This window comes from Peromyscus leucopus, chromosome 1 (genome assembly GCF_004664715.2).
Source record: "Peromyscus leucopus breed LL Stock chromosome 1, UCI_PerLeu_2.1, whole genome shotgun sequence".
NCBI classification, from domain to species: Eukaryota; Metazoa; Chordata; class Mammalia; order Rodentia; family Cricetidae; genus Peromyscus; species Peromyscus leucopus.
The window spans coordinates 63372011-63398239 of record NC_051063.1 but is presented as its reverse complement, the minus strand read 5'-3'; the positions used below and the strand labels follow the sequence as shown (position 1 = coordinate 63398239).

Below are 26229 nucleotides of genomic sequence, written 5' to 3'. Positions count from 1 at the left end.
CCGAACAACCCATCCGTCAGGAGCCGCAGCTAGGCGGGGCTTCCTGGAGTGGCAGGGAGGGAAGTGTGGCGACCTGGGTACTGCACTCAAAGAGCGACGCCTAGTTCCGAGGTGCGGAAGAGAATGTGAGGGTGACGGTGCTTAAGAGGCCGAGATTCCTCTGCAGAGAAACTGGCGTACGCTCGGGTTGGGTCGCAGGGCCTTCCACAGAGCCCCCACCCTGCAGCCGCACCAGAGGCCCAAAGGCCCAGGGAGCGGAAAGGTCATTCCGACGGGGACCTGGCGTCGGGGACAATCAGCACCGCGGACGCGGGATACCAGAGGAAGGCAGAGTCCGCCGGAACCCCAAGCTGCCTGTTCCCGTAGGCCGAGGTGGAGCGAAGGTCCCATCTCGGGGCAGCGTCGGTCCATCACACTGTGCTCCCTGTACTTTGGAGAAGACCCCCCCTGCCTCCACCAAACTCGAGGTCCCAACCCTGCAGCAGCTCATACTGCGCCCCATTTGAAGAACGATCCCGGAAGTCAGAAAAGTTGGTATTAGGGCGAAATGAAGTGTTCCAATCACTCAAGCAAGTAGGGTACATCTGTGTCAGACGCAAATAACATGTTTTCAACACTTTTTGAAATTTCAAAGGCACGAGTAAGGAAGTCCTTCTCAGAAAACCGACAGGGCTTTACTCAGGTGATGCAGGCCTCGGGGCGCGCGCTCAGGTGTCGTCCGGGGTCCGAGCTCGGCTCGGTCGATGCGGCCAGCAGGCAGATAACCCAGAGCCTGCCAGAAGCCCCTCACGGGGCAGCACTCGGAACCACTGTGGGTGTCTTCTCTGCGTTCAGAGGTCCCGCTTGCCGCCCTTACTCTGAGGAGCCCTCCCACCGCAGCTGCCGCGTGTCCCGGCAACCGTTGCTAGGGGGCGGGGCTCATCTTGCCGCCGCCCTGGATGCCCCGGGCTCACGAATATTTGGATATTCAAATGAGGCCCCGCCCTCGTTGCCATGGCGCCAGGGCCGCAACCCCTCTGCGGTGGAAAAAATAAAAAAGCCCTCACCTAAGAGAGCGACCTCCGCGGTGGAGGGGCCCAGGGCTGCGCCCCAGATCTTGGGCACCCTGGCCCACCCCTCAGGTGAGAGCTGGGCACCGCCTCTCCATGTCCCTTTTACTAGGGGAAACCTGGGCCAAGGAGTGGGGCCTACATCTTGTGGGGCAAGACACACTGGACTGAGTAAGTAATAAATCATGAAGTGCAGTGGAAGGAGATAACTCTTACTAGAAAAATGTGTCTGGGAAAGATAGGTAGAAAGTGCAGGAGTTAGGTGTCGGCCAAACCTGAATGGAGGTGTAGAGGCACCTGAAAAAACTTCTCCAGAGGTATGGGAAGGGTTCAGGAAAGGTGGGCCTACAGAAGATTCAGAACCCCACACCCAGGATCCCCTTTAGGAGCAGAAGAAGCTGCAGGATTTGATGAGGACCGTGTCTTAGTTTCCACTGGGTGACCCAGAGGGACCCTGACTGTATTCCTCAATATCTGAGCCTCATCCCCCACTAAAATGGTCACAGGGGGTTCAGGACCAGGCCCCCAGCTAACAGCACTCCATTCTTGTACCTGCTTGCTTCTGAGCTGACCTTGGCCAGCTCAGCCCAGGTGCTACAGAGCATGGTGACATAGCCAGGAAGCTAATCTAACTCTGTCTTACAGGTGTTACATGTAGATACATGTGGCCCTCTTGCCCGGATGTTTGACCTACAGCAGGAGCCAGCTACCTGCAGGTGCGGCCTCAGTCAGAGAAGTGGGTGGTTGGAGGGAATGTCTGCTATCTTGATCCTGAACCTAGACTCAAGAGATCATTAATGAAGAAGGATCCACAGCCAGGGTCTGGGGCAGTGCAGGGAAACTGTCAGTAATAGCTGCCTGCTGGTCAATATAGGCATCTTGCCCAGTATCCCTAGTCTCACAGCCTTAAAAAAATTATTCTTTATCTTATATATATTTGTGCATGTGTGTGTGTGTGTGTGTGTGTGTGTGTGTGTGTGTGTGTGTGTGTGTTTGTGTACCACAGAGCACAAGTACCCTCAGAGGCCAGAAGAGGGCATCTGATCTCTTGGCTACAGGTATTTGTGAGCCATCCACTATGGATGCTAGGAATCAAATGCAGGTCCTCTGCAAGAGCAGCCAAGTGCTTTTTAACACTGAGCTATCTTTACAGCCCCAGCTCACAGCCTTTGTGAGGCCCAAGATGGCAAAGCCTTGAGCCGGTACTCCTTGCATGGACGCTGTGGGAAGCAAATACAAGACCAAATAAAGGAATAGGGAGATCGCTCAGACAGTAAATTGTTTGCTTTGTAAGCATGAATACCTGAGTTTGATCCCCAGAACTCACATATAAAATGCCAGGCATGGTAATGCGAGCTTGTAATCCCAGCACTGGGGAGACAAAGACAGGCAGGTGCCTGGAACTTGCTGGCCAGCCAGCTTAGCCAATTTGGTGAGCCACAGGCCAGTGAGAGACCTTATCTAAAAAAAAACAAAACAAAAAAAATATGCACACACACACACTAACACATACACACACAAATTATAAAACGGATAAATACATCTCCTTTTTTCCAAAATACTGAAGCAAATGGAGAGAAGTTATTAGCACAAGCAGAGAGTTTGAGTTGAAACTAGGAGAGTGGACATGTGCTGTCCAGTTATCTAGACCGCTGAGGTTGCCCAGGGCCTCTCAGGGCAGGCCAAGTCAGGCTAGGATGTGGGGAGATGTCAGAGTTGACCTAGTGACTTTGTGGGCCATTGATGTGAAGTAGAGCCTTGTAAACTAGGAGATTTGGCCCTCTGCCTCTCCTAACAGGTTGGATGTGGATGGACCCAGCCTGGGATGGATCCCAGGGGCCTCGGCCAAGCACAGCTAGTATCCGGATACGGGAGCTGAGCTGGCAGGGCCTGAACAACCCCTGCCCACAAAACAAGAGACTGGGCAGCCATGGGGATATCCACAGGGAGCGGCAGGTGGAGGAGCACCTTTCCCCTGCTCGGCTGGTAAGTGATTGGGGCCTGAGGCTCCGCCATGGGTCTGCATGAGTTGACATACTGGCACCCTTTCTGCTGATATCCAGCTTTCCCTCTGCTGGGTGCCCTCTACCTTTCCACCATCAGGGTCCCTGACAGCAACCCAGTGACACAAACATCCCCAGGCATTGAGATCACTGGCGCTGTTGGGCCCAGGCTTCTGTAACTCTTGGCTGAGGCCTGTGCTCAAGCAGACAAGAAGCCTCTTACTCAAGAGCTAATGTTGTAGCAAGGAGGACTAGAAGATAGCATATTGGGATGCTGGAAGGGCATGGGTGCATGGCTCCCCTCCCAAGGCTAGAGTTCCTCAGTCTACTCTCAACCTGCCCAAGGTGGGGTTCGTCCTTGGTTTGCTGACTCTATTGGCAGCAGGTAAAGACCTTCCTCCAAACCCAGTGGGACAGCCCATTGGTGTACCCCATCCCTGAGTCCTAAGGTTCTGTAGAGTCCATCTGGGCAATCCTGAAGCCCCCAGGACTTAGAGTTTGCTACCCACTCATGGTTGGCCACTATGAAGGAGAGAATCTTGATAGATGGTATCACCCAGGACCTCCTCAGAATAAATGTTTGGCCTGCTAGGCCAGTACCTGCACATGTTCCCCAAGGTGTCCCCTGATGCCATAGCAGGTGTGGCCCAGGGTCCTGAGAGACCATGCTTGCATTTCACATACAAGAAGTTCTTGTCTAGTCCATCTACAAGAACAGACAGACCAGTAGGCCCCCACCCCTTGACTTCCAGCATGAGTGTTTTTCTGTGTCCTCTGGTCCAGGTATGCTGTGGCTGGGTGCTGCTCAGCAGGGCTCTGGGCGCCAACTGCATCGCTGAATCTGTTCTGAAGGTCTCATTTGGAGACTGGCACCCCGGGTGCAGGCCCTTCCCTGGCAGCACTCCTTCCCTGATAATCAGTTACAACCTCTGCTCATGTCATGCCCACCAGCCAAACTGTTATTGCAAGCCCCGCCTGGATGAGGCAGGGGAACACTTGCCACCTGCTCCAGTGGGCACCTTTACAGAGTCCTCAGCCAAAAGCATGGAGAACACTGGAGTGACACCTGATGATTTCTGCAGCAGGCCCTGGCCCGGGTAGATGACCTCCAACTGGTGAGGGTGCTGGAGATGTGTGTGGACACCCGTAAGAACAGCCTGGGGAACTTCGGTGAGAGCCGCTGGTCACACCCATGCCCCTGTGACTGTCACAACCTAGACCTTTCCCTAAGCCAATTGTATTTCCTGTTGTAAATGAAAAGCTAGCAAACACCTTGGACAGCATGTCCCTTTCCTTAAGATTGGACTGTAGAACTAAGATGTATACTCAGTTTAGAAAGAAGTTTTAGCCCAGAGTATATATTCCAAAATGACTTTTCAGGGACCATACCCAAAGACCAGTACCAGTATGGCAAAATAGCAAAGGTACTCTGCTCCCATACAAGGTGCTCCCAGAGCTTATTTGGAAAGGATTTGGAATTTATAGACACATTGCACAAATGTTATATTGATCCATCATGTATTCTTCCTCCAGAATCCCCTCTGCAATTGTCTTACCATTTTCTCGCTTTCATGTACACACACACACACACACACACACACACACACACACACACACACCTGAGACACTTGTTTTTTTTAATCTGAGAGACCATTACACTTGTTCACAATGCCTCAGTGCCTACTTCCTAAGAAGAACATTATCTTAAATACTCTCAGGATAATGATCCAAGTCAGAAAAGGACACTGATAGAACACTCTTATCTGTGTCACAGACCTTGTTCAAATTTCACCAACCATCCCAACAGGAAAGATTCTTGCTGTTCAGGATAGTTGTGCATTTTGTTTGCTTTTCTCTGATTACAAGTGAGGTTAAACACTCCCGATCCTGGTTAGCTTGGTTTTCAGTTTTGCATTTAAGTGTTTAACAGCTCAGTGCAGCATCTCTGTGCACCTGTGAGATCAGGGGACACAAGCTCTTCCCTGGGGCCTTATAGGCCACCCTATACCTCTTTTTTCATCATTCAGGGATTCTGTCTCAACCTTAGGGCCAGAGTCTCACCCTAAGAAGCTTTGAGAATGGGGGCCTGGAGCTTTAAGGCTGTGCAGGACACTGGCAGGACATTCCTGAGACTTGTTATCTAATGTTGCATGTTGAAAGACAGCCCTGGGGGCCAAGAAGGGGAGATGCTCAGGGTTCACCTTATCCATGCCAACCTGGTTCCCCTCTTCAAGTTAAGTCCTTGCCAGTGTGTTCGCCACCTTTTTACCTGTTACCTGTGCTAGGCTGCATATGGGTGGAAGGGCATGCAGCCCCCACATAGCAAGAGGAGAAAAGGCTCAGAACACCTAGGCAGATCCTGCAGAAGCCCCCAGAATCAGCGCCACTGTGTGCCAGAAAAGGCCATATGCCTGTGAACAGCCCTTCAGATGTTGATGCCTCTCGGGGGTGTGGGGAACACTGCAAAGAGGTGGGCAGTGTTGGTGGGGCTAGGCCAACCTCTCCTTCCTGTGGCCCACAGGAGTGCACCTCCCTAACCTGATCCAACTGAAGCTGAACCACAGCTGCCTGGGCTCCCTCAGGTGAGAGCCTGGTCTAGGGCAAAGAGGGGCTGGGCCTGGAACTCAGCTGCTGCAGGCTGCCCCTCCTCTCAAGACTCTGCTCCACCCTGTTGACCTTTGGAGGGTGAAGGCTGCCATCAAATGGTTTAGAGACGTTCATTCAGGTGTGGGCTCCGTGGAAGGGAGAGAGGGAGACTCCAGGGTAGGATCCTTTATGAGTGGGGCCCAGGTGTCCTGCCTTCCAAGTTTCTTGGAGTCTCTGGCTCCTATTTTGACACCCTGCAGTGAGGCAGGTCCCTCTTCTCCCCCTCAGTGGGAAGCCCCTGCTACATGTGAGTGATACAAAAAAAAAAAAAAAAAAAAACCAAAGCTGGGTGCTGGTCAAGGTGGTCATACCAGGTCCTGTGGCTGATAAACCAAATGTAGCCCCTGACCTTTAGCAACGTGAAGGGTCTCTGGCAGACAGCCCAAACCAGTCTAGACTTGGAGGCTCCAGAGATCCCTTACCTCACATTGTAACCCAGGCATTAACTACACCCTAAAGACCAGAAGATGGAGGGAAGTGGCTAGTGTCCCTAGGAAGAAGAGAAGGTAGGAGCTGCCTCTAAGCTGACTGTCCACCTGAAGCCAGACCCAGCAGAACATATATCTCCTGAACAGGACTGAAGTGTCGAGGAAGCTTGATGTTCTCAGAGTTCTTAGGAACCTGCTTAAAAGATGACATTCAAAATGCAAGGCCACCTGTGGTTCTGTCCCACTGGACTAGAAAGAAAAAAGCCAAGAGAAGAGCAGACTATATCTGGTAGTTTGAGCAAAAGGCGCTTGGGAAGATGCTGCTTCTTCAAGCCTAGAAGTGTAAGGCAGGCAAATTACAGTTAAAACTCTAGAAAGAGGCTGGGGATATAGTTCAGTTGGTAGAGTGCTTGTCTGTCATGTATGAGGTCCTGGATTCAATCCACAGTAATAAACGTGTGTGCACACACATGCACACACACACACACACACACACACACACACACACACACACACACAGTCTCCATCTCTCTCTCAAAAGTTCTTAACTATCTGAATTGGACTCCAAGTGTAGCATCCAGTTGTTTCCAGTTGATTTCCTTACATTGCTGTTTAGCAAATAAAGCACTAAACAGACTTCAGCAAAGCAATGAAGATGTGCAAATACAGGCAAAGATAAGAGAGATGATGTTTCAGCAGAAACCATGGAGGGACAGATGTCAAGGAGCCACCTGGTACTGAAGTCCAGCAGCCCTTTCTAGGGATGACATGGGACATACCTTCTTTCCAGCTGTGCACCTGGAGTCACATGATGTTCTAGCAGATGGCTCTTCCCCCAGATGAACAGAGACGTTTTCTAGGTCTGGGTGAACAAATAATCTCAAGGAACAATAAAGGTATATTTTTAAAGAGCACCTAAAATAAAATAAAGGATTTTGGACATGGTGGCACACACCTTTAATCCTGGCACTCAGGAAGCCAAGGTAGTCTGATTTCTGTAAGTTCAAGGCCAGCAAGGTCTACAAAGTGAATTCTAGGCTAATCAGGGCTACACAGTGAGACCCTGCCTCAAAAAACAACAAACAAACAATAAATCAATAAATAATGGAAAACCTGACAGAGAAGTAAATGTATTATAAAACTAAGAAATAATGAAACTGGGTATATAGTGGGACAGGCCTGTGACCTCATACTAAGTATCAAAACTTCAAGGTCATCCATAGCTCCATAGATAGTGCATTCAAGGCCAATCTGGAATACATGAGATCTTGTCTCAAAACAACAAAAACCTGAAGAAATATAAGCCCAGTGGTGGTGGCTTGCACCTTTGATCCCAGCACTTGGGAGGCAGAGACAGCCAGATCTCTGTGAGTTCGAGGTCTACAGAGCAAGTTCCAGGACAGGCTATAAAGCTACACAGAGAAACCCTGTCTCAAAAAGAAAAGAAAACAAAACAAAATAAAACAAAACAAAAAAACCAAGCATAAGATAGTACTTGTAATAAAACAAAATAATTCTAAAGGAAATATAGTCAGATTGCAAATGTTTTGAAAATATCCTGATCAGTTTGGTCACAGCAAGGAAAAACAGAGTGAAATGTTGAGTTCTTTCAGTTATCTAATCCTGCAACTAGGCTAGTTGGTAGTTACCACCTGGTAATAATTGAAAATGAATAAATATTTGTAACAGGAAACTGATTGAATAACAGCATCCCATAAACTGCTGTTGTAAATGTAGATGACTGCAAAGATGAGCATTAAATATTAAAGTCTCAGGCAGTGTTGCAAGAGATGGGAAATAATTTTAATGTAGTTTCTATCATTTCACCCAAAGCTGAGATAATTTAGCCCCTGAAAATAACTGCCAGCATGCACACAAATGTTCTAAATATATGGGCTGGAACTGCTACCGAATGGCTTCATGCTAGCAAGCCTGAGGCAAGCATCTTTTTCTCAGTACCACTGTGTGTGAAACTCTACCTACATGTTCTGATGATACTCCACAGATAATTTAGAAACTGTTAAAACATATTTGGATGCATCCATTTCATACACCTTCATTGCTCGTCATTCCTGCGCCATGTGCTAATTTAAGGATGTATCCTCTTCTCTTGTTGGTTACCAGGAATTATCTTTTATATTCTGGATCATTTTCAGCTTTGCAAGACTTCTCAGTATATCCTTTTAGCCTAGAGGTGACCACCTATGCAAGGCCCTTTGTTTTGAGTAGTTCCAGTCCAACCAATTCTGAATCATACCTGTCTTCTTATTGTCTGCAAAGCAATGTCATTCCACTGAACTATTTGTCTGGTCCGTCATTTGTAAAGACCATGCGCCTTTGTTAGGAACTCTGGGTCATTAGCTGGTCTCTTGCCTCAGGGCTGTGTCATCTGTATCACTTCGGTCTGTAATACACTTCCCTCATCTGTATCACTTCGGTCTGTGCTACATGTCCCTCATCTGTATCACTTCAATCTGTGCTACACATCCCTCATCTGTATCACTTCGGTCTGTGCTAAACGTCCCTCATCTATATCACTTTGGCCTGTGCTACACTTCCCTCATCTGTATCACTTCGGTCTGTGCTACATGTCCCTCATCTGTATCACTTTGGCCTGTGCTACACGTCCCTCATCTGTATCACTTCGGCCTGTGCTACACTTCCCTCATCTGTATCACTTCGGTCTGTACTACACTTCCCTCTGTTGTCCTCACTCCAGACTGACCTTGACTCTCTTGGGCTTTACTTATCCTTGCACTTGGATTTTATAAGCCAGTCAGGCCAGTGGGCCTCATACACTCATGCATACTAATCTGTGATTTTAAAACTGGAATTTAAAAGGATTTATGTACTAGTTATGGGCATATACTTGTTAGGTTAAATACATCCATGTATATGGCCTCTTTCCATCAGTGTGTTTTATGTATTTAAATGGAGTTTTAGACTTTGCTGTCTATAGTGTGCCAGTTAGCATGCTCACAAACAGAATACATCAGCTTACTTCATATCAGCCTAAACTAGAGAAATTATTCCATGCTGCTACCCTAGAGCAAAACCCAGGAACACCTCAGTGAGAAGACATCACTATGTCCTGCTTGCTGTGGTGACAAGCCCTAGGGTGGGTTAGTTGAGTAGTCAGACTCACAGCAAAGGCCCAGGGAGCCTGTAGGTGAAATATGACCCTTTGTGACTTTGCCTGTGCTATCATGGGGCAGTTACTACAGCCTTCAATACAGGTGGCTAGGACAGTATAACCATTTTTCTGGGGCCACTATAACAAAGGAAGGCAAAGGGGGGCACTTCATCTACAGCAGGGACTGTTTCCCCTGGGAAGTATAGGCAATATACCCAGAACACTTTTCCACACCCCTTGTAAGAACTGTACCTGTCACAGTCTCATCCACCAACTATTATCTAGGAGATGGGAGTTACAGTTGTGAAGGACCAATCAGCTCCCCCACCAACCCCTGCCCCAGGACCAGGCGACACTAGACTCCTTGACACTGCACAGTGGCTGTGGTTGTAAATGCCATCTTGTTTCTGGTTTTTCACTGTTGTTTTTTCTTTTTGGGTAATTATTGAAAATGTGAAGAAATACGATACTGCCAGGTGTGGTGGTTCACAACTGTATCTCAACACTTTGGAAGCCAAGGAAGGGGTATTGCCATGAGTTGTGGCCAGACTTCGTTACAGAGTGAGTTCTGGCCCAGCCTGGTCTGCAGAATGACACCCTATCTCAAAAACTTGAAAGGATGGATAGGAGAGAGGGAGGAAAGGAATGAATAGAAAAGCTTTTAATTGGCAGAAATTGGGCTGAAGATATAGTTCAGTCAATAGAGTACTTTCCTAGTGTGGACAGAGCTCTGGTTAGATCCTCAGCATTGTATAAACCAAGCATTGTGATGCATGCCTATAATCCCAGAATGTGAGAGTTCATCGTCAGCTACATATGGAATTTGAGGCCAGCCTGGGATACATGAGACTCTGCCTGCCTACTCCCTGTGTTAGAGAGAGAGGGAGGGGGAAAGGAGGAGGAGAGGAGAGAGAGGGGAGAGAGAGAGAGGAGAGAGAGAGGAGAGAGAGAGGAGAGAGAGAGAGGAGAGAGAGAGAGAGAGAGAGAGAGAGAGAGAGAGAGAGAGAGAGAGAGAGAGAGAGAGAGAGAGAGAGAGAGAGAGAGAGAGAGACTGGGAAGAAACACTACTAGTTTTCCTTCCTGTCTTTGTGTATTTGAATTCTCCACAGTTCTCTCTCACACACACACATTGCACCATCAGCACATTATAACAGATATATGCTGCATGTGTGCGCGTAGTGTGTGTGTGTGTGTGTGTGTGTGTGTGTGTGTGTGTGTGTAAAACATATAACAGTCTTGCCTCCTCGTTGCCAACTCTTATGCGATTCTTTTCCTTGCTTTATAGTACTTGTCAGGGCCTGGTAGCCAGAACCTTTTTAAACAGCAGCAATGATAGCAGCCATCCTTAGCTTATTCCTGCTTTTGAATGACATGTGTCCAATGTCTCTCTCAAGGATGATATGACTGATATTTACCCTTTAATCTTATTAATGCTGTGTTCTCCCTTAATGGGTATTTTTGTTGGTGATCATGGTGGGTTTTTGTTTATTTTTGGGTTTTGGTTTTTCAAGACAGGGTTTCTCCGTGTGGCCTTGTCAGTCCTGGGGCTTGTTCTTAGACTAGAGATCTGCCTGCCTCTGCCTCCCGAGTGCTGGGATTAAAAGGTGTGTGTCACCACCACCGCCAGTGTGGATCATATTTTTTTATGTTTTCATAATTATTTATGTGGATGGGTGTTCACCTGTATGCATGTCTGTGTATCAGGTGTATGCCTGGTGCCTGAATAGAGCAGAAGAGGTCTTTGAATCCCATTAAACTAGAGTTACAGACAGTTGTGAGTGCCATGTGGGTGCTGGAACCCAGGTCCTCTGGAAGAACAGCTAGTGCTCTTAACATCTGGGCACTCTCTCAAGCCCTGGCCTCTAATTTTCATCCTCCTGCACCTGTCTAAACCTCCCAGGTATTGGGATCATAGACCTGTGCTACCTCAGGCTAGCCTAGAATTCTGTGTAGCCTAGTCTATACTTAGACTCATGATGATCCTCTTGCCTCTGCCTCCCGAGTGCTGGGATTAAAGGCCTGTGCCACCACTGCCCGGCGTCACCAGTTTCATAACATACTTTTCAACTTGACTCAAACCAGGAGAGTCCTACTTTCAAATCAGGTTGTTGGTGGTGGTAGTGATGGTGAAAATGGTGGGATGGAGTGTCTGTGTTTGTGCACATGCATATACTAGTGCCCTTGCCCAAGGATACACACGTGGAGACCAGAGGTCAACATTTTGAATGGCTTCCTCTATCCACATTATTTTTTGAGAATGGGTCTCTTATTAAACCTAGAGCTTGCTGTTTCAACTAGCTAAGCCGGCCAGTGAACCCTTGGGAGCAGCCTGCTTCCTGCCTCTTGCCTCCCAGTGCTTAGATTATGTGTATATGCTGCCATTCCTCATTCTTGTACATCAAGCTTTTAGCCACTTAGCGACCTCCCATCCTGTGAGCCAAGTTTTCTGTTTCTGTTAAGTGTCACTCTTGTCAAGGCTTAAAGCTGTTGGTGCCTGCTTCCTTCATAACTGGTCTTTTATCATCTTACATTGCTGCTATGGCCACCTTGATTGTCTTTTCAGATGCATTCTATTTGTAATCTATCTGTCTGTCTATCAGTCTATCTGTCTATCTATCTATCTATCTATCTATCTATCTATCTATCTATCTCTGGCTCTTCGTCAGTCTTGCCAGTTAGAAAATCACCTCTGGGCTGTCGTCCTTCTCTGACTGTAACAGGTTCATCCTTGTCTCGGCCTCCTTTTTCCTTCTTGGCTTTTGTTACTCTTCTTTCTCCTGGAGCTGAGTGCTTGCCACAGCTGTTCTAAGCTTTTTTCTTTTTTTTCATACAGTCTCAAGTAACCCAGGTTGACCTAAAACTCACTGAATAGCCAAGGCTGGCCTAGAGTTCCTCTTTCATTATTTTATTTATTAATTTATTTATTTTGTGGATAGGTATTTTGTGTGTGTCAACGCACCATGTGTATACCTGATGCCCTCAGAGGCCAGAAGAGGGTGTCAGATTCCCTAGGGCTGGAGTTATGGTCAGGAGTTGCCATGTGGTTGCTGAGAATTGAACTCCCATCCACTGGAAGAACAGCCAGTGCTCTTAACCACTGACCCATCTCTCCAACCCCTGGTCTTGAACTCTTCGTCTTCCTATCTCTGCTTCTACTTCTCAAGTGCTGAGAATACAAGTGTGAACCACAGTGCCTGGCTTGGTTTTTTTGGGGGGAGATGGTGGAGCAGGGCTTTTTGAGACAGGGTTTCTCTGTGTAACCCTGGCTGTCTTGGAACTTGATTTGTAGACCAGGCTGTCCTTGAACCCAGAGATCCACCTGTATCTGACTCCTCAGAGCTAAGATTAAAGGCATGAGCCACCACATCCAGCTTGTTCTAAGTGATGGGGGTCTCACTAGGTTGCTTAGGCTAGCCTTGAACTGAGGTCATGATGTTGTTTCCTTCAGCTTCCTGAACTTCAATACAGGTATACCACTACACCAGGTGTAGTAGTTTGAATGTAATTGGCCCCCATAATCCTATAGGGAGTGGCACTATTAGGAGGTGTGGCCTTGTTGGAGTGGGTGTAGCCTTGTTGGAAGAAGGGTGTCACTGTGGGGGTGGGCTTTGAGGTCTCCTTTGCTTAAGCTTCGCTTAGTGTTGATACTCCTTCCACTTCCTTTTGCTTCTGATCAAGATGTAGCCAGCACCATGTCTGCCTGCATGCCACCATGCTCCCTACCATGATGATAATGGACTGAACCTCTGAAACTATAAGCAAACCACCTCAATTAAATGTTCTCCTTTATAAGAGTTGCCGTGGTCATGGTGTCTCTTCATAGCAATAGAAACCCTAACCAAGACACCAGGCTATTCTAAGTTTTTGGTAAGTTTGTATACAACTTCAGACATTCTTTGTGTATTATAAGACTCTAAGAAGGGCATGTGCTTTGCCTTTTGCCCTCAACCCTAAGAATTTTATAGTTTTCCTGTCATTACAAAGTATGGCAAAATCTAATTATTTCCTGATACTTATTCCGCTACAACAAGAAGAATCCATTTTCAGCTCTGTGGTCCACCAAAAGAAATGGAAGTTGCCTTACTCCCTCAGCGCTCAGTCCAGTCATGTGACTCTTATGAGCTATGGGTGACAAGAAGTGGGCGAGCTCTGAAAAGGAATGGGCTAACGCAACAAAAAACACTTCGGGGACAAGACAAAGTGACCCCTCAGGAAACCAATGTGATCTACAAAAGACAGGGGTGATGAAAACTAACTGTCCGTGACAGAATTTAAAAGAGAGAGAGAGAGAGAGAACAGTGAAGGACGCTTGCCGCTCTCCCAAAGGACCTGAATTTGGACCCCAGTACTCGCGTTAGGGGGCTCACAACCATCTTTAACTCCAGCTCCAGAGTAGAGGGCTAAGCCTCTTCTGGCCTCCCAGGATACCTTCACACACTGCATACACTCAGATACACATACACATAAACAAGTAAATCTTGTTTTAAAATGATCACAAAGGAAGGACAGAACCAGTTCCAACAAGTTGTCCTGTAACCTCCACATGAATGCCATGGTGTCATATATACATGAGTACACACACACACACACACAGAGAGAGAGAGAGAGAGAGAGAGAGAGAGAGAGAGAGAGAGAGAGAGAGAGAGATTGCTGGTATGGTGGTACATACCTGTATTAAGAGGCTGAAACAGAAAAACTACCTCAAGTTCCAGGACAGCCTAGGCTGCAGAGTTAGACCATCTCAAAAAGTAAGCGGGGTGGTGTGCTGGAGAGATGACCTGCCCTTCAGAGGACTTAGATTCAGTTCCCAATACCCATGTCAGGTGACTTGTCACCACCTATTACTCTAACCCCAGGGGGTCTGATATCTTCTTCTGGCCTCCATGAGCACCTGCACAAATGTGGTGTATAATCACACACACACACACACACACACACACACACACACACACACAAGAACCTTAAAGAGAAAAAATGATGATTTAAGGCAACTGATAGGGTAAATGCTGAATCTTTGCAGCTGAAGAACAAAGACTGAAGTAAAATGTGCAGCCTAGGGCAACAGCAGGAAATAAGCCCCAGACAGGCTACATAGTAGATGAGTCCTTGCCAAAAAGACTTAGGGCCGTGGAGAAATAGTGCCAGTTCATGAAGCCTGAGGTCAGGTGGCAGTTGTACTAGGAGGCAAAGAGCAGTTCAGTGCTACAAGAAGAGCACCAGAGCAGGAGAGAGCAAGGACGGTACTCAAACACAGTATCTGTACACACTGCCGAGAAAAGAGGTCCAGGGGGTGCACAGGGACGGACACCAACAGGGAGCAGGTACAGGTTGCACGTAGGGCTGGATCAAAGGCATCAGGTTGAAGGCAGCTCCTCGTGGTCAGTCTGTATGCCTCAGGCTGGCACTTGGCCCTTCCAACAAGGTGTGGGTGCTGAGCACCCAGTCAACATGTTTGAGCAGGGGCCTCCACACTCCAGGGACCTCTGTGCCCACAGACGTGGGCTCTCCAGGGACACATTTTAACCATGCCTAGGATGCTACAACACTGACGTTAATAGGGATCTCTGGAGCCCAAAGCTGGAAGCCACCACAAGCAAAGTCACAACTATCCCTGCACCCGAGGGCAGCCAGAGTGGGTGGTAATTGGCATTGGCTTTTGTTGGCTAAAGACAGAACCCTCAACTACATGTCAGCACCAATCACTTACAGTAGTAACTTTTGGGGGGGGGGGTTCGAGACAGGGTTTCTCCGTGTAGTTTTGGTGCCTGTCCTGGATCTCGCTCTGTAGTCCAGGCTGGCCTCAAACTCACAGAGATCTGCCTGCCTCTGCCTCCCGAGGGCTGGGATTAAAGGCGTGCGCCACCACCGCCGCCTGGCTAGTAGTTACTTTTTATTATTGCTGCTGTGGCTAAATAGCTGTCCAGAAGCACTTCATGGATGAGAGGTTTATTCACGGTTTCAGGGATACAGCATCACGGCAGGGAAGGCATGACAGCATGAGCAGCTCCTAGCTGTGGAGTGGAAGCTTGCTCACACCTAGGCAGATCAGAAGGGAGAGACAAGGGAGTGCCAGCCATCACCTGGCTTTCTCCTTTCCCTATTCTATTTTCTTCAGGATCCTTGCCCATAAGGAGATGCCACTCACATTCAGGGTGGATTTTCCCTCCTCAGTTAAACCTTTCTAGAAATGCCTTCACAGACACATGCTCCAAATGTGTCTCCTAAGTGATTCTAAAGCCAGTCAAGTTGGCACTGAAGATTAACCATCACACCACTCTGCCTGCCTTCTGCAGAGACCTGGGCACTTCTCTGGGCCACCTGCAGGTGCTGTGGCTGGCTCGTTGTGGCCTGACTGATTTGGATGGCATTGGCTCCTTCTTGGCACTGAAGGTAAGTCTGTAGCACTTGGGGTCAAGGACCGGAGATCAAGTTAGACCCCAGCTGAGATTCCCCCATGTGGTCCTCAGGAACTTTATGTCTCCTACAACAACATCTCAGACCTGAGCCCACTGTGCCTGCTCGAGCAGCTGGAGGTGCTGGACCTTGAGGGCAACAATGTGGAAGACCTGGGGCAGATGCGGTACCTGCAGCTGTGCCCACGCCTGGCCACGCTCACATTGGAGGGGAATCTGGTGTGCTTGAAGCCAGACCCCGACCCTTCCAACAAGGTGTGGGTGCTGAACACCCAGGCAGCATATATCTGGGAGGGACCTCCCCTCCCGAATGGGGACCTCTGTGCCCACATGCACCTTCTGGCTTGTTGTCTGTGAGACAGAGCTATCTCTTCTGTCACGGGACGCCTAAACAGCCTAACTGTTTGGATGTATCAGGCATATGTAAGCTCCTTTGTAGCAAGTAAATCCACATGCACTCACAAAGGCCATGCATGCTCCAACCTCACTGTCCACCTCAATACCTGTTTGATGTTGGCCTATAATCAGTTCCACATGCTAGAGGGCATCCCTGAACCTTGGCTATGGGCTTGGGGGGTGAGGGTACCCATAGGCTACGGTAGGATGAGGCAGCATCACTACCCTGTCTCCTCTGTCCTGCACCATCGCAGTCTGGAAGAGGAAGTCCCAGGAAACAGCTGGTCTGCAGGGCCCACCAGACCCAGGTCTGCTGTCCCCCTCCCTCTACCCTTTAGGCACCCCAGGACTACAACTATAGGGCAGAGGTAAAGAAGCTTATCCCCCAGCTCCACATCCTAGATGAGGTCCCCACCACATGCACCAACCTGCCTGCTCCCCACAAGCTGAACCAGGACTGGCTGATGGTGAAGGAAGCCATCAAGGAAGGCAGCGTGCTTGACATTCTCCTCCCTCGGCTGGGTAGGCTGGGTATGGACCTCGATACTAAGCCCTAACCCCTGACTCTGGAAGAGACCTCCTCCAGCCCTCCAGGAAGACAGGCTTCTACCACTACCCCAAGAGGACAGGCCTCCTTCATCCCCAGGAAAAAAGACCTCCACTAGTTCCCCAGGCCTTGTAGAGATGGGTGTCTGCATTTTGTTCCCTTTCCCAGCCTTATCTCCTAGTCCCAGAACCATGCAGATTGGCCCCAGGGGGTCAGGATATTCCCATTAGCAGCACCAGATTGCTTCCCTTCCCTATGTTGAGGGAGAGGAGGGTCTGAGGCTGAGGGTCTTTCTGGAAGGAAAAGGAACCATCCCAGGCCAGCCCCTAGGTCACACAACTTGTTGAGGGACAGGGCTGTGTTCTGTGGTCTGAGTTTGAAACATGCTGGCTAGCATGAGCCCAGTGATCTCTGGATCTGACCCTGGACAGATTGTTCCCATGGAACCACCCTACGGAAACTTGACCCAACCTTGCCTGTGCCTGAGACCCAGCCATGGGCTCTGTCCCTGCTGGTCCCTGAGGTCCCCTTGCCTGAAGGTCTGCTTTCTGAGAACCCAGCCACAGAAGACCATGCCAGCAACCTCACCCATGGTAACTGAACCTATTTGGCCCAGAGCTGCTGACCCTGCAGTACCTTGACCCCAAACCAGGCATAGCCACACCCTCTTCTTCAGGTGCTGGTCAAGTTCTCTGTGGGAACCCCACCAAAGGCCTGCGGGAACGTAGATACCAGTACCAGGTATGCCTTCCCCACACTCCAAAGTGGGCTAGGACTACAGCTCTCCTTCCCAAAGTAGACCATTACCTATTGCCCTCACCCCACAGGAGACCATTACCTAGAGTCCTTCCCCCACCATACATCAGTGCTCAGGACTGCTGCCATGTCCATACTCTGGCTCTCCCATTCCAGGGTCAGGGTCCCTATACCAGCCCTTTCCCTTCCTAGGAATGGGCACCCCTGGAGCAGCTGCCCCCACATAGGCCTGATCTGGCCACCAGCCCCTCCACCCCAAGGCCTGACCCTGCAGAAAGCTGTGACCTGGCCGTGACTGGGCTTCGGGCCTGGAGGGAGCCTGGCCTGCGGTTGGTGTCCCTCACCCTGCCAGCCTACCACCTTTTGTCTTGTCTCTGGGGGGTGGGAGCTGGGCTGGAAGCTGCATTGGCTGAGCAGCCATTGGTCCCCCAAGATGGCCACAGAGATCCATCCCAGTGTGATGACCATTTGGGACTGGGTCTGAGACAGACATGGTTGCAGCTCTGCCTTCTCCACCTCAGTCCCCTCCTCCACAGGCAGCTGGAGTTCCAGCAGGAAAGGCTTGCTCAGGCTCCAGCTCAGGACCCACAGAGGGCTTCTGAAGAACAGGAAGACCAGACTGAACCAAAGACTTCCCTAATCCCCCCACGCCTGACCTCAGGTACACTACCTCAGTGCCTGAGAGTAACCTGACCCCCACCACCTGGGTATGGATGTCCCCACCTCAGACCAGTGTAGTATATATAGTTCAGCCCCTTCCTTTGCCAGGCTCTTGGAGGGGCTGCATGAGACAGTCCTCTTCTTGGTGGAGTAGGGGTGGGAGGGTTTCACTGCCTATGGATGGTCAATCCCAGCTTCTCCTCCATACCAAGGACACCTCAAGGGCACCTGGGCTAAATGAGAGAGGGAGGCATTCCACAAAAGGATACAGGGCAAGTCCAGAGGCAAGCACCTGTTAGGAGCCTCATGGTGGCCAAGGGATCCAGAAGCAGACACCAGTTGTCAGGAGAACCTGGAAGGAATCCAGGGGTAGGAAAGTGGCCAACAAAACCAGCAGGATACCAAGGCAGAGAAGGTTAGGAGCATTCAGTGGCTTCAACCCAGGCAGGACTGGCCTGTGCTGGCATAGGGATGCAGAATGAAGCCAGGTAGAACCCTTTCCAAGGAAGCCAGAGTGACTGCTGCTTCAGTGGAGAGACCCTTACCCAGCAATGCCTTAGAAAGGCACACTGTGGGCGTGGACAAAAAGACTGATGGCATAAAGGTTGCCAACCACCCTCTCTGAAGGACCAAACAACCACACTTTTGCCCCTGTGGAGACTGGCTAACACTTGAGGCAGTGGGCGGGAAGAGGGTCCTGAGAGTAAAGCGGGACCAACAGCTGGTCCTCCAGTGGACAATTGCGTGGGTTAAAGAACAATAGGAAGGTGACCAGCAGAGAGTTGGCTGGAATGCTGTCTACCCCTCTTGCTACAGATGCCAGGCCTAGAAGGCACTGGATGACCCTAGCCACCCACCTCACACTATCACAGAAGCTTAAGAACTAGCCTGGAACTCCCAGGCCCTCAGGGATGAACACATTCTCAAGGATGGAGCTCGCATGACCCAGAGCCAGAGCCCAGCCACTTTGTTTGCCTTAGAGCAGGGGTTCTCAACCGTGCTAACGCTGTGACCCTTTAACACAGTTCCTCATGTTGTGGTGACCCCCAACCATAACATTATTTCCTTGCTACTTCATAACTGTAATTTTGCCACTGTTAAGAATCATAATGTAGCCGGGCGGTGGTGGTGCACGCCTTTAATCCCAGCACTTGGGAGGCAGAGGCAGGCGGATCTCTGTGAGTTCGAGGCCAGCCTGGGCTACCAAGTGAGTCCCAGGAAAGGTGCAAAGCTACACAGAGAAACCCTGTCTCGAAAAACCAAAAAAAAAAAAAAAAAAATCATAATGTAAATATCTGATATGCAGGATGTCTGATACACGACCCCTGTGGGGATGGTGACCCTCAGGTTGAGAACCCACTACCCTAGAGATAGCCACAGGGCTGAAGCCACATTTCCTCTGGAAAGCAGATGAGGCCAAGCAAAGGGATGTAGTCTAATGGAACAGGTTCAGCAAAGGCCACCGAGCCTCTCTACCTGTGGCCACACTGTCCACAGCCTGCCACCATCTCCGGGCTACAAGATGACGGGTGGGCAGCAGCTAGTAACTCCTCACCTTGCCTGCCAGGTCCCCTCTGACATGCTGTCTTCTTCCTTGCTTTCTAGAACTTTCCAGGACATCGGGCTTTCACCTGATCCCTTCTCCCCCGAAGTACCCAATGCCTCCTGAGTCAGGCAGCAGCTCCTCGGGGAGACCTGCGAACCTGCCCTTCAGAGGGCGTAGGCTTAGAGTCCTGGGGAGCTTAGGGCCTAGCCTGGGTGAGGGGTCTGGCCTGGGTGAGAGGTTGGCTGCAGTGACCGCCCTGAGAGCCCTGGAGGTGTCCTCGGGTCCCAGCCATCGAGTCCAGGGATGTCCAGACCCACAGCCAGCACTAGGTCCGGCAGCTTGCTCCCCAGGCCTCCACTGCCTCCACCACCTGAACCCAATCCCTCCAGCCCATTCTCTCCCTTAGCGGAACCCTCTCTTGGCCTGGATGGGACCAAGGCTGAAGTGGCTGGGACTGGGGCTGGGCTCTTTGGATGCCCCAGGACTCTGGTTCACCTATGTGACCCAAGTTCCAAGCCTGCTTGTCCTTAGCCTCCAAAGGGCACAGCCATCCTGGGTGGATTTGCAGGTCTCCCTATGTGGGGCAGTTCCTTTCTCTCGGGACACCATAGACCCTCTGTGAAAGCCAAGTGAATCATTTTCGACTCTCAAGTGTGCAGAAATGTGCTTTACTTTGTAAGCAACGGTTGGTTCAATAAATTATGCAGCTGGCACTGCCTGCCCGGCCTGGCTGCCCTACAACCGCCGGGACAAATCCTCAGTGATGGGTGGGTAGCAGAGGAAGCGGAAGCCATATCTGCTCTCGGCCGTGTTCTGCACTGACAGGGCCACCATGGGGCAGCTCAGGTCCACGCTCTTCCGGCACACCTGCAGAAAACATTGGGGCCTGAGAACTTCGTGGGCCGGCAGACCAGAGAACCTGGGGCCACAGCACCACACTCACCTGGACCTTGCGCTGGTCCTGCCTACCCAGCGAGTCCTCGAGGCACATTCTTGAGGCACACTCTGGGATTGCAGGCAGGAGTTCAGATGTCTCGGTCTTCACCCCTTCCTGCTGTGCAGGAACTTCCCCAGGGCAAAGAAGCTTGCGGGTGCTCAGGAGCGGCAAGATATCCCGGGTCTCGTTGAGGCGAAGAGATCCTGAAGTCCTCTGTCCGCTAGTGCTGGTGCGGGAGAGCCTTTGCTGGCGGACACCTGGCCTGGAGATGTGGGAGGGGCCTGAGGAGGATCCTAGTCAATCGGGGGCAAAGGCGGGTGTAATGCAGGACAGTAGGGGCCAGGGTAGTAGTCCTGTCCAAGGCGACGCCTAGGAAAATGGGGGATGGGTTTCCAGAGGCAGAATCAGGGGCTTGCACCTACCTCGGCTTCTTGCGCCGGGCCCCAGCACCCCGCACCCTGCCCTTGTGTGGGGATGGAGGACGATGCTGCTCTTCGCCAGGGTCAGCATTGGGCTCGGACTCTGAGAGCGGGAAGCGGTCAATGGACCAGTCAGTGTTGTCTTTGAAGATCTTCGAGCCCAGGGTCATGCAGGGTGCAGCTTGATGCTCACTGAGGACCTGCAAGGCCATCGGGGTGTGTGGTTAACGCTAACCCAGTCAGGTCGGCTCCTCAGCTCCTTAGCTAGGATCAGCACTGACCTGGCCTTGAGGGTTGACCAGCATTGTCACACAGCCGCGACTGGATTGGAAGTAGAAGGGGTCCTGGCCCGAGGACACCGGCAGCTGCTTCTTGGTCCTGCTGGTTCCTTCGCCCCATACCTAGGAAAAGGCTGGGTGGTAAGTGAGGAACAGTGTAGGCTGGGGCAAGACAGTTTGAGCTGGCAGGCAGCAAGGGTTCACCGTGATATGGTGCTGTGGGGCTAGCAGAGTACCAGGCGGGAATCGGTACATGCACACAGGGAAGTCCCTCACAAGCTGCTTCAGAACAAAGCCACCCAGGTCGACGGTCTCTGCCTGAGACTGGTTGAGGATACGGATGAACTTCTCTCGGTGGCTGACCGCAGCGATCTTCAAGGAGCAGCCAAGCAGGCTGGACAGAAAGGAAGGCTGGGTAAGGAAGAGGGCCCTACCCACCCAGAAAGCCCGCCCACCACGCAGCCCTCCCCGCTTTTTTTGGTGTGCTCATGGCTGGGCAGCTCTCACTTCAACTGGGGCCTTGCATACTGGTGGTGAAGGTCTGTACAGGACTCCAGAACAGTCTTGCTAAACGACGCTGAGCGCCTCTTATGGGGATCTAGAAAAAGAAGTCCTTTAGGGGAAGGAGAACACAGAAAGGGTCCAGTGGGGCAGTTCCCCAGGAGGCCCGACCAGGGGTCTGCATAACAGGGAGACGGCAGCAGGGTTCAGATCCCGGGCAGAAGCAGCTGGACCGTGGGGGCTGAAGAACCTGAGTAGGACTTTGGGCTGAGGTGAGAGCTTGCTCAAGGGCGAAAGGGAGAGGCACCCAACTCCACCTTCCATGTGTCCACTGAAGCTCCCAGTGCGCTCCTGAATCTGCTCAGAAGCAGCTAAGTCTGTTCCCTGGGCCGGGTGGCCCGACACCTTCTTTGTTCCAGAATGCAGAACTAGCTGGTAGCTGTTAGAGTCAGAGTCTGAGCTGCTGGAGTCTACCAAAGGCAAGGCGCTCCACTCCAGGATTTTGCCAGGCTTCTCCATAGACTTGATGGCGCACTCCGAGTCCCAGGTATCCATATCGGGGGACGGGTGGGGCTGGATCAGCCTGGGACCATGATATGTTCACTGGCTGCTTTGGCTCCTAAACCCAGGACCCATGCCCCCGCCCCAGTTTGCCTCCCCAAGGCAATGGGTACCCTGGTTTGTGTTCCAGGAACTCCAGAGTCAGACCCAGCTTATGGTAAATTAATGAAGGTAATGGTGACCTTGGAGCTCCTCCCCTTGTCTTGAACCCATTCCACATATTACATAACAGAGCTGAGGCTTGAAGGGGTTACATGACTTGTCTAGGAACACTTAAGGATACAATGGGAACTGGTCCACTTCTGTCAAGCCAAATCCTCCCTTCCCCTGACCCCTGGGAACTCCCTGTTCAATGCAGTTACTTTTGTTCTGAGTGGAAACTCATGTTGGAGAAGAGGTTGGGATATCGTTGGGCAACGCTGTTCCAATCTACATCCTCCAATCGGAAACCCTAGCAGGAAAAAAAGAGGTATGTGCCTCCCCGACCTTGCAGGGCTTGAGAGACCTTATCATACACATGGAATGCCTCCTGTGGCTAGCCTTGCTCACCTCCGTGCCAGAGGGAACCTCAACATAATCAGAGGACTCAGTAGGGTCTCTTAGAACCTCTGCAGTAACCACCTGAAAGAAGGAAACACAGGGGGCTGGAGAGATGGCTCAGAGGTTCAGAGTGCTGGCTGCTCTTCCAGAGGACCCAGGTTCAATTCCCAGCACCCACATGGAAGCTCACAATTGTCTATAACTCCAGTTCTAGAGGATCCAGCACCCTCACACAGGCATATATGTAGGCAAAACACTGATGCACAAAAAATAAAAATAAATAATTAAAAAAAGAAGAAGAAGAAGAGGGAACCACAGACTAGCTGGCAGGGAACTTGAGGGAGGACACCCTTCCCCAACAGGGCCTCTCACTTTTGACTTTAACAGCACTTTATGTGAACTAGATGAGGAGGATGCTGGTCATATATATGATTCCTTCTTGTGGAAACATCCCAAGGAAGACAAGGTTTCTCAAGCATGCTGGCTGCCCAAGGAGTGTTGTGGGGGAGGGGGAGGTTGTCTGAAAGGTATTGGGCCACGGGCACAAACTCACCTCTACACTGCCAGTCTGAGACCGAATCACACGTCCCACCCAAGAGGAACGGGCCAGCTGTAGAAGGCATGATTTCTCGAAGGTCTGCAGCTCAGCCTCCATCTGCTGCATTGTACAGAGGTTCTGGCGAAGTTTCTCCTCCAACTGCTCTTTCTCCTGATCAAGAATGCCTGCCAGTGAGAGAGGCCTCCAGCAGCCCCTCCCTTCAGACCAACCTTAGGTGGGTAGCTGCTGTCTGCCGAGGCATTGCCCTGTTCCCTGATCCCATGCCCTCACCAGCTGAGCGTGTTCCTTCTGGGCTTTCAGCTCCAGCGTAAGCTTCTGGACCTGGTTCTGCAGGAATTTGTCTTGATTTTTGGAGTGCCTGGTAGGAGGGGCAATCTCAGCCCTTCTGGATCAGGCCAGGATTCCTGAGAGTAGGTCAGCAGTAAAGGATGCCCCACAGCCACCAAAGCCTGAAGGCACACATTATAGCAGGCCAGAGCAGAATAAACCCTAACAGGTCTGGGCAGAGGTCTACATGCTCAGGGGTAGGGTTACATTTCCAACACAGTAACTTATTCAAAAGTACGGTGGGGTGTCAAATCATGCAAAGACTACAGATAGCAGCAGTCAGGTCGAGGGCTCAGGGGTAGAGGTTGGCGTCAGACAGAAACGGCAGGGTAGGACCTAGGTTGGCCTGGGGGTTTCGCCACTGACCGCTCAGCGGGAATCCCTGCCACCTCCTGCAGGATGTAGTAGTGTCGGGCATTCTGGCTATTCTGGACAGCCCACCGAAGTGCCTGGATCTCTAGTTCTCTCTGTTCCCATAACAGCCGCAGGGTACGTGGGTCCAGGGTTTCAGGGGCTAACCTGTAATTCCAGTTCCATGTGGTTTGGTCAGGGCTGGTTCTTTGGCTGGCCCAACCCAGGAGGCTGCCCCATCCCCTGCCTCCTTACTGCTGCTTGAAAGAGCAGCCTACTGGTATGGATGCACAGTAGGGCTTACTGCTCTGGGAACGCGAAGGAGTCACTGTGTCCACAGGTGTGCCAACTGGGGACTCTAAGTCACTGCTGTCTGGCTTTACACCTGCTGGAGCTGGGGACACCTGCTCATCTTCAGACTCCTGGCAAGACTTAGGGGCCATGCTCGATGTTGGTCAGGAGCTGGAGAGGAAGGAGGTAGGATGGAATCTGCCCTGTCTCCCAGGTGTGGGAAACTCATGGGGCTCCCTTTGGGTGTCAGAGAGGCCCGGGCAGCATTTGCCAGTTCTCTCTGAGGGGATCTACACATGTGCCTAGCCAACAGGACACAGGAGTGCTGGTCATATGAGTGTCCTCCTCAGTATGTTTCAGGCTAGGACAGCAGGTCACCTCCCAGGAAGCAAGTCCCAAGTATGTACATATATTCCCTGCTGTCTCCTCTTTGTCCCCCTAGAGCTCAGCCTAGAGCTAAGATCAGAGGTGCTAAGCTTTTGCCTATAACCCTTATTCATGTGCCTCCAAACCAGAAACTCACCCCCACACTCACCTGAGGCCTAAACCCACAGAAGGCCTAGAGAAGGAAGCGTTCTATACTGTTGCCATGGATTTCTGCACCTGGGGGGAGGGTGTCTGTTACCAGGAGCCTCCAGGGAGACGCAGGGCCATGAGTGCATTCTGTGCCAGTGAGGTTTAGATACGTAAGCTCAGCTAAGCTGAGGTCCAGGGAACTATACAGATCCCTGGAACCCATCCCTAGCCAGTGGTGATAGGCAGGTCCTGGGGAATGGTGTCCTGTGAGTGAACTGAATGTGTGTGTGTGTGTGTGTGTGTGTGTGTGTGCAAGTGTGTAAATGGTCCTAGGGATCTGAGATGATTAAGGGAGCAGTTGAGGATGGTGGTAAGAGACTGGAGTGGCTGTGCTAACTCTAGCCTATAAATGAGCCTGTCTGATAGATAGCCATCTACCTAACCCTTGGAAGCCTTATCTTCCTGGGTCTATCTCTGTACCTCTGGGCTCTCCCAATGGTGGTTCCACTGGTGAACCCTGGGGGAGGGACATTGCTTCTGCTTCAGAACAGAAGTGAGGCCCAGGAGAGGCTCCTTCTACCTTGTCTCTCCCACAGCTTCATACTTCCAACATTTGCTTCCTTATGGCCACAAGAGCGTGGGTACCCCCTCCCACAGCTCTGTGATTGGGACAGAGCACGTGGGGCTGGACTGGCTCGATTTCGCCCATTGAGACACAGGGAAGACGTTAAGGCAGGGGCCCGCTTCAGGGAGAAGAAGGGCTGCTCTGGAGGGCACTGGGCCCACTGGGGGAGGGGAGAGGATGGAGCTTCAGACAAAGACCCCAGGGTCTTTGTCGCAGGCAGCCTCAGGAACGGTCCCCTCCCCCACCAGGGCTACAGAGCCCACCAGGTCAGCCGGCCCCTAAACTCCACCTCCCTGGGATGGCGGGCGGGAGACATTCACGTCCTCTCTAACTGGTGTTCTCGGCTACAGATTCCTAAGAAAGCGGGGATGAAGAGGCCTAGCCTACGGGGCTGGTGAAGGGAGGGCGAATGTTGCGCTCGGGTACATGTCAGAGTTGCGGGGTTCCAGGCAGGATCCCTCTCGGTGGGCGGAGACCAGTCACACTGAAAGTCTGTTGAGGAAGTCCGCTCTGGAGCTGGGAACACACCTGGGCTAACCAGGCCAGAGCGAACGCAGCTGCCGACGCGCTTCCGCGTCGATCACCGGCGGTGAGCATCCCCGGCGCCCGGGTCCTGCCCTTACCCACTCAGGGCCCCGCCCACACCTGGATGCCTGCGGGCGGGACCGAGTAACGAGCCAATGGGGCGTGGTGGGCGGAAGGCCGCCAATGGGAGTGGGCATGGGGCGGGATGCACACGCCTCCGAT

General features: G+C 51.2%; 2 protein-coding genes across 8 annotated transcripts; one reads left to right on the top strand and one right to left on the bottom strand.

Annotated features, from left to right (window-relative positions):
- Positions 1-20290, top strand: Lrrc56 (leucine rich repeat containing 56). 5 transcript variants are annotated; one of them, XM_037209272.1, is made up of 13 exons: positions 1-578; positions 1695-1765; positions 2848-3035; positions 4135-4222; positions 5574-5634; positions 15553-15649; positions 15727-15927; positions 16407-16599; positions 17047-17208; positions 17292-17356; positions 17564-17700; positions 17893-18032; positions 19637-20290. In XM_037209272.1, exons 3-13 carry the CDS (start codon positions 2853-2855, stop codon positions 19981-19983), a joined length of 1674 nt encoding a protein of 557 aa, XP_037065167.1. In that variant the 5' UTR covers positions 1-578; positions 1695-1765; positions 2848-2852; the 3' UTR covers positions 19984-20290. The 5 variants fall into 5 exon arrangements, with proteins under 5 accessions (XP_037065167.1, XP_028725875.1, XP_037065159.1 ...); XM_028870042.2 differs by lacking the exon at positions 1-578 and adding an exon at positions 591-1121 and having other exon boundaries at positions 16407-16590; XM_037209264.1 differs by lacking the exon at positions 1-578 and adding an exon at positions 591-1121.
- Positions 20227-26139, bottom strand: Lmntd2 (lamin tail domain containing 2). 3 transcript variants are annotated; one of them, XM_037209255.1, is made up of 14 exons: positions 24877-26139; positions 24306-24512; positions 24066-24218; positions 23643-23730; positions 23367-23522; positions 22823-22894; positions 22636-22724; positions 22030-22295; positions 21719-21809; positions 21416-21605; positions 21215-21334; positions 20937-21133; positions 20521-20776; positions 20227-20444 (listed from the first exon to the last, which is right to left on the bottom strand). In XM_037209255.1, the coding sequence occupies exons 2-14, from the start codon at positions 24491-24493 to the stop codon at positions 20313-20315; spliced, it is 1998 nt and encodes a 665-aa protein (XP_037065150.1). In that variant the 5' UTR covers positions 24494-24512; positions 24877-26139; the 3' UTR covers positions 20227-20312. The 3 variants fall into 3 exon arrangements, with proteins under 3 accessions (XP_037065150.1, XP_028725886.1, XP_037065156.1); XM_028870053.2 differs by lacking the exon at positions 24877-26139 and having other exon boundaries at positions 24306-24581; XM_037209261.1 differs by lacking the exons at positions 20227-20444; positions 24877-26139 and having other exon boundaries at positions 20649-20807; positions 24306-24581.
- Between the last annotated feature and the right edge of the window lie 90 nt (positions 26140-26229).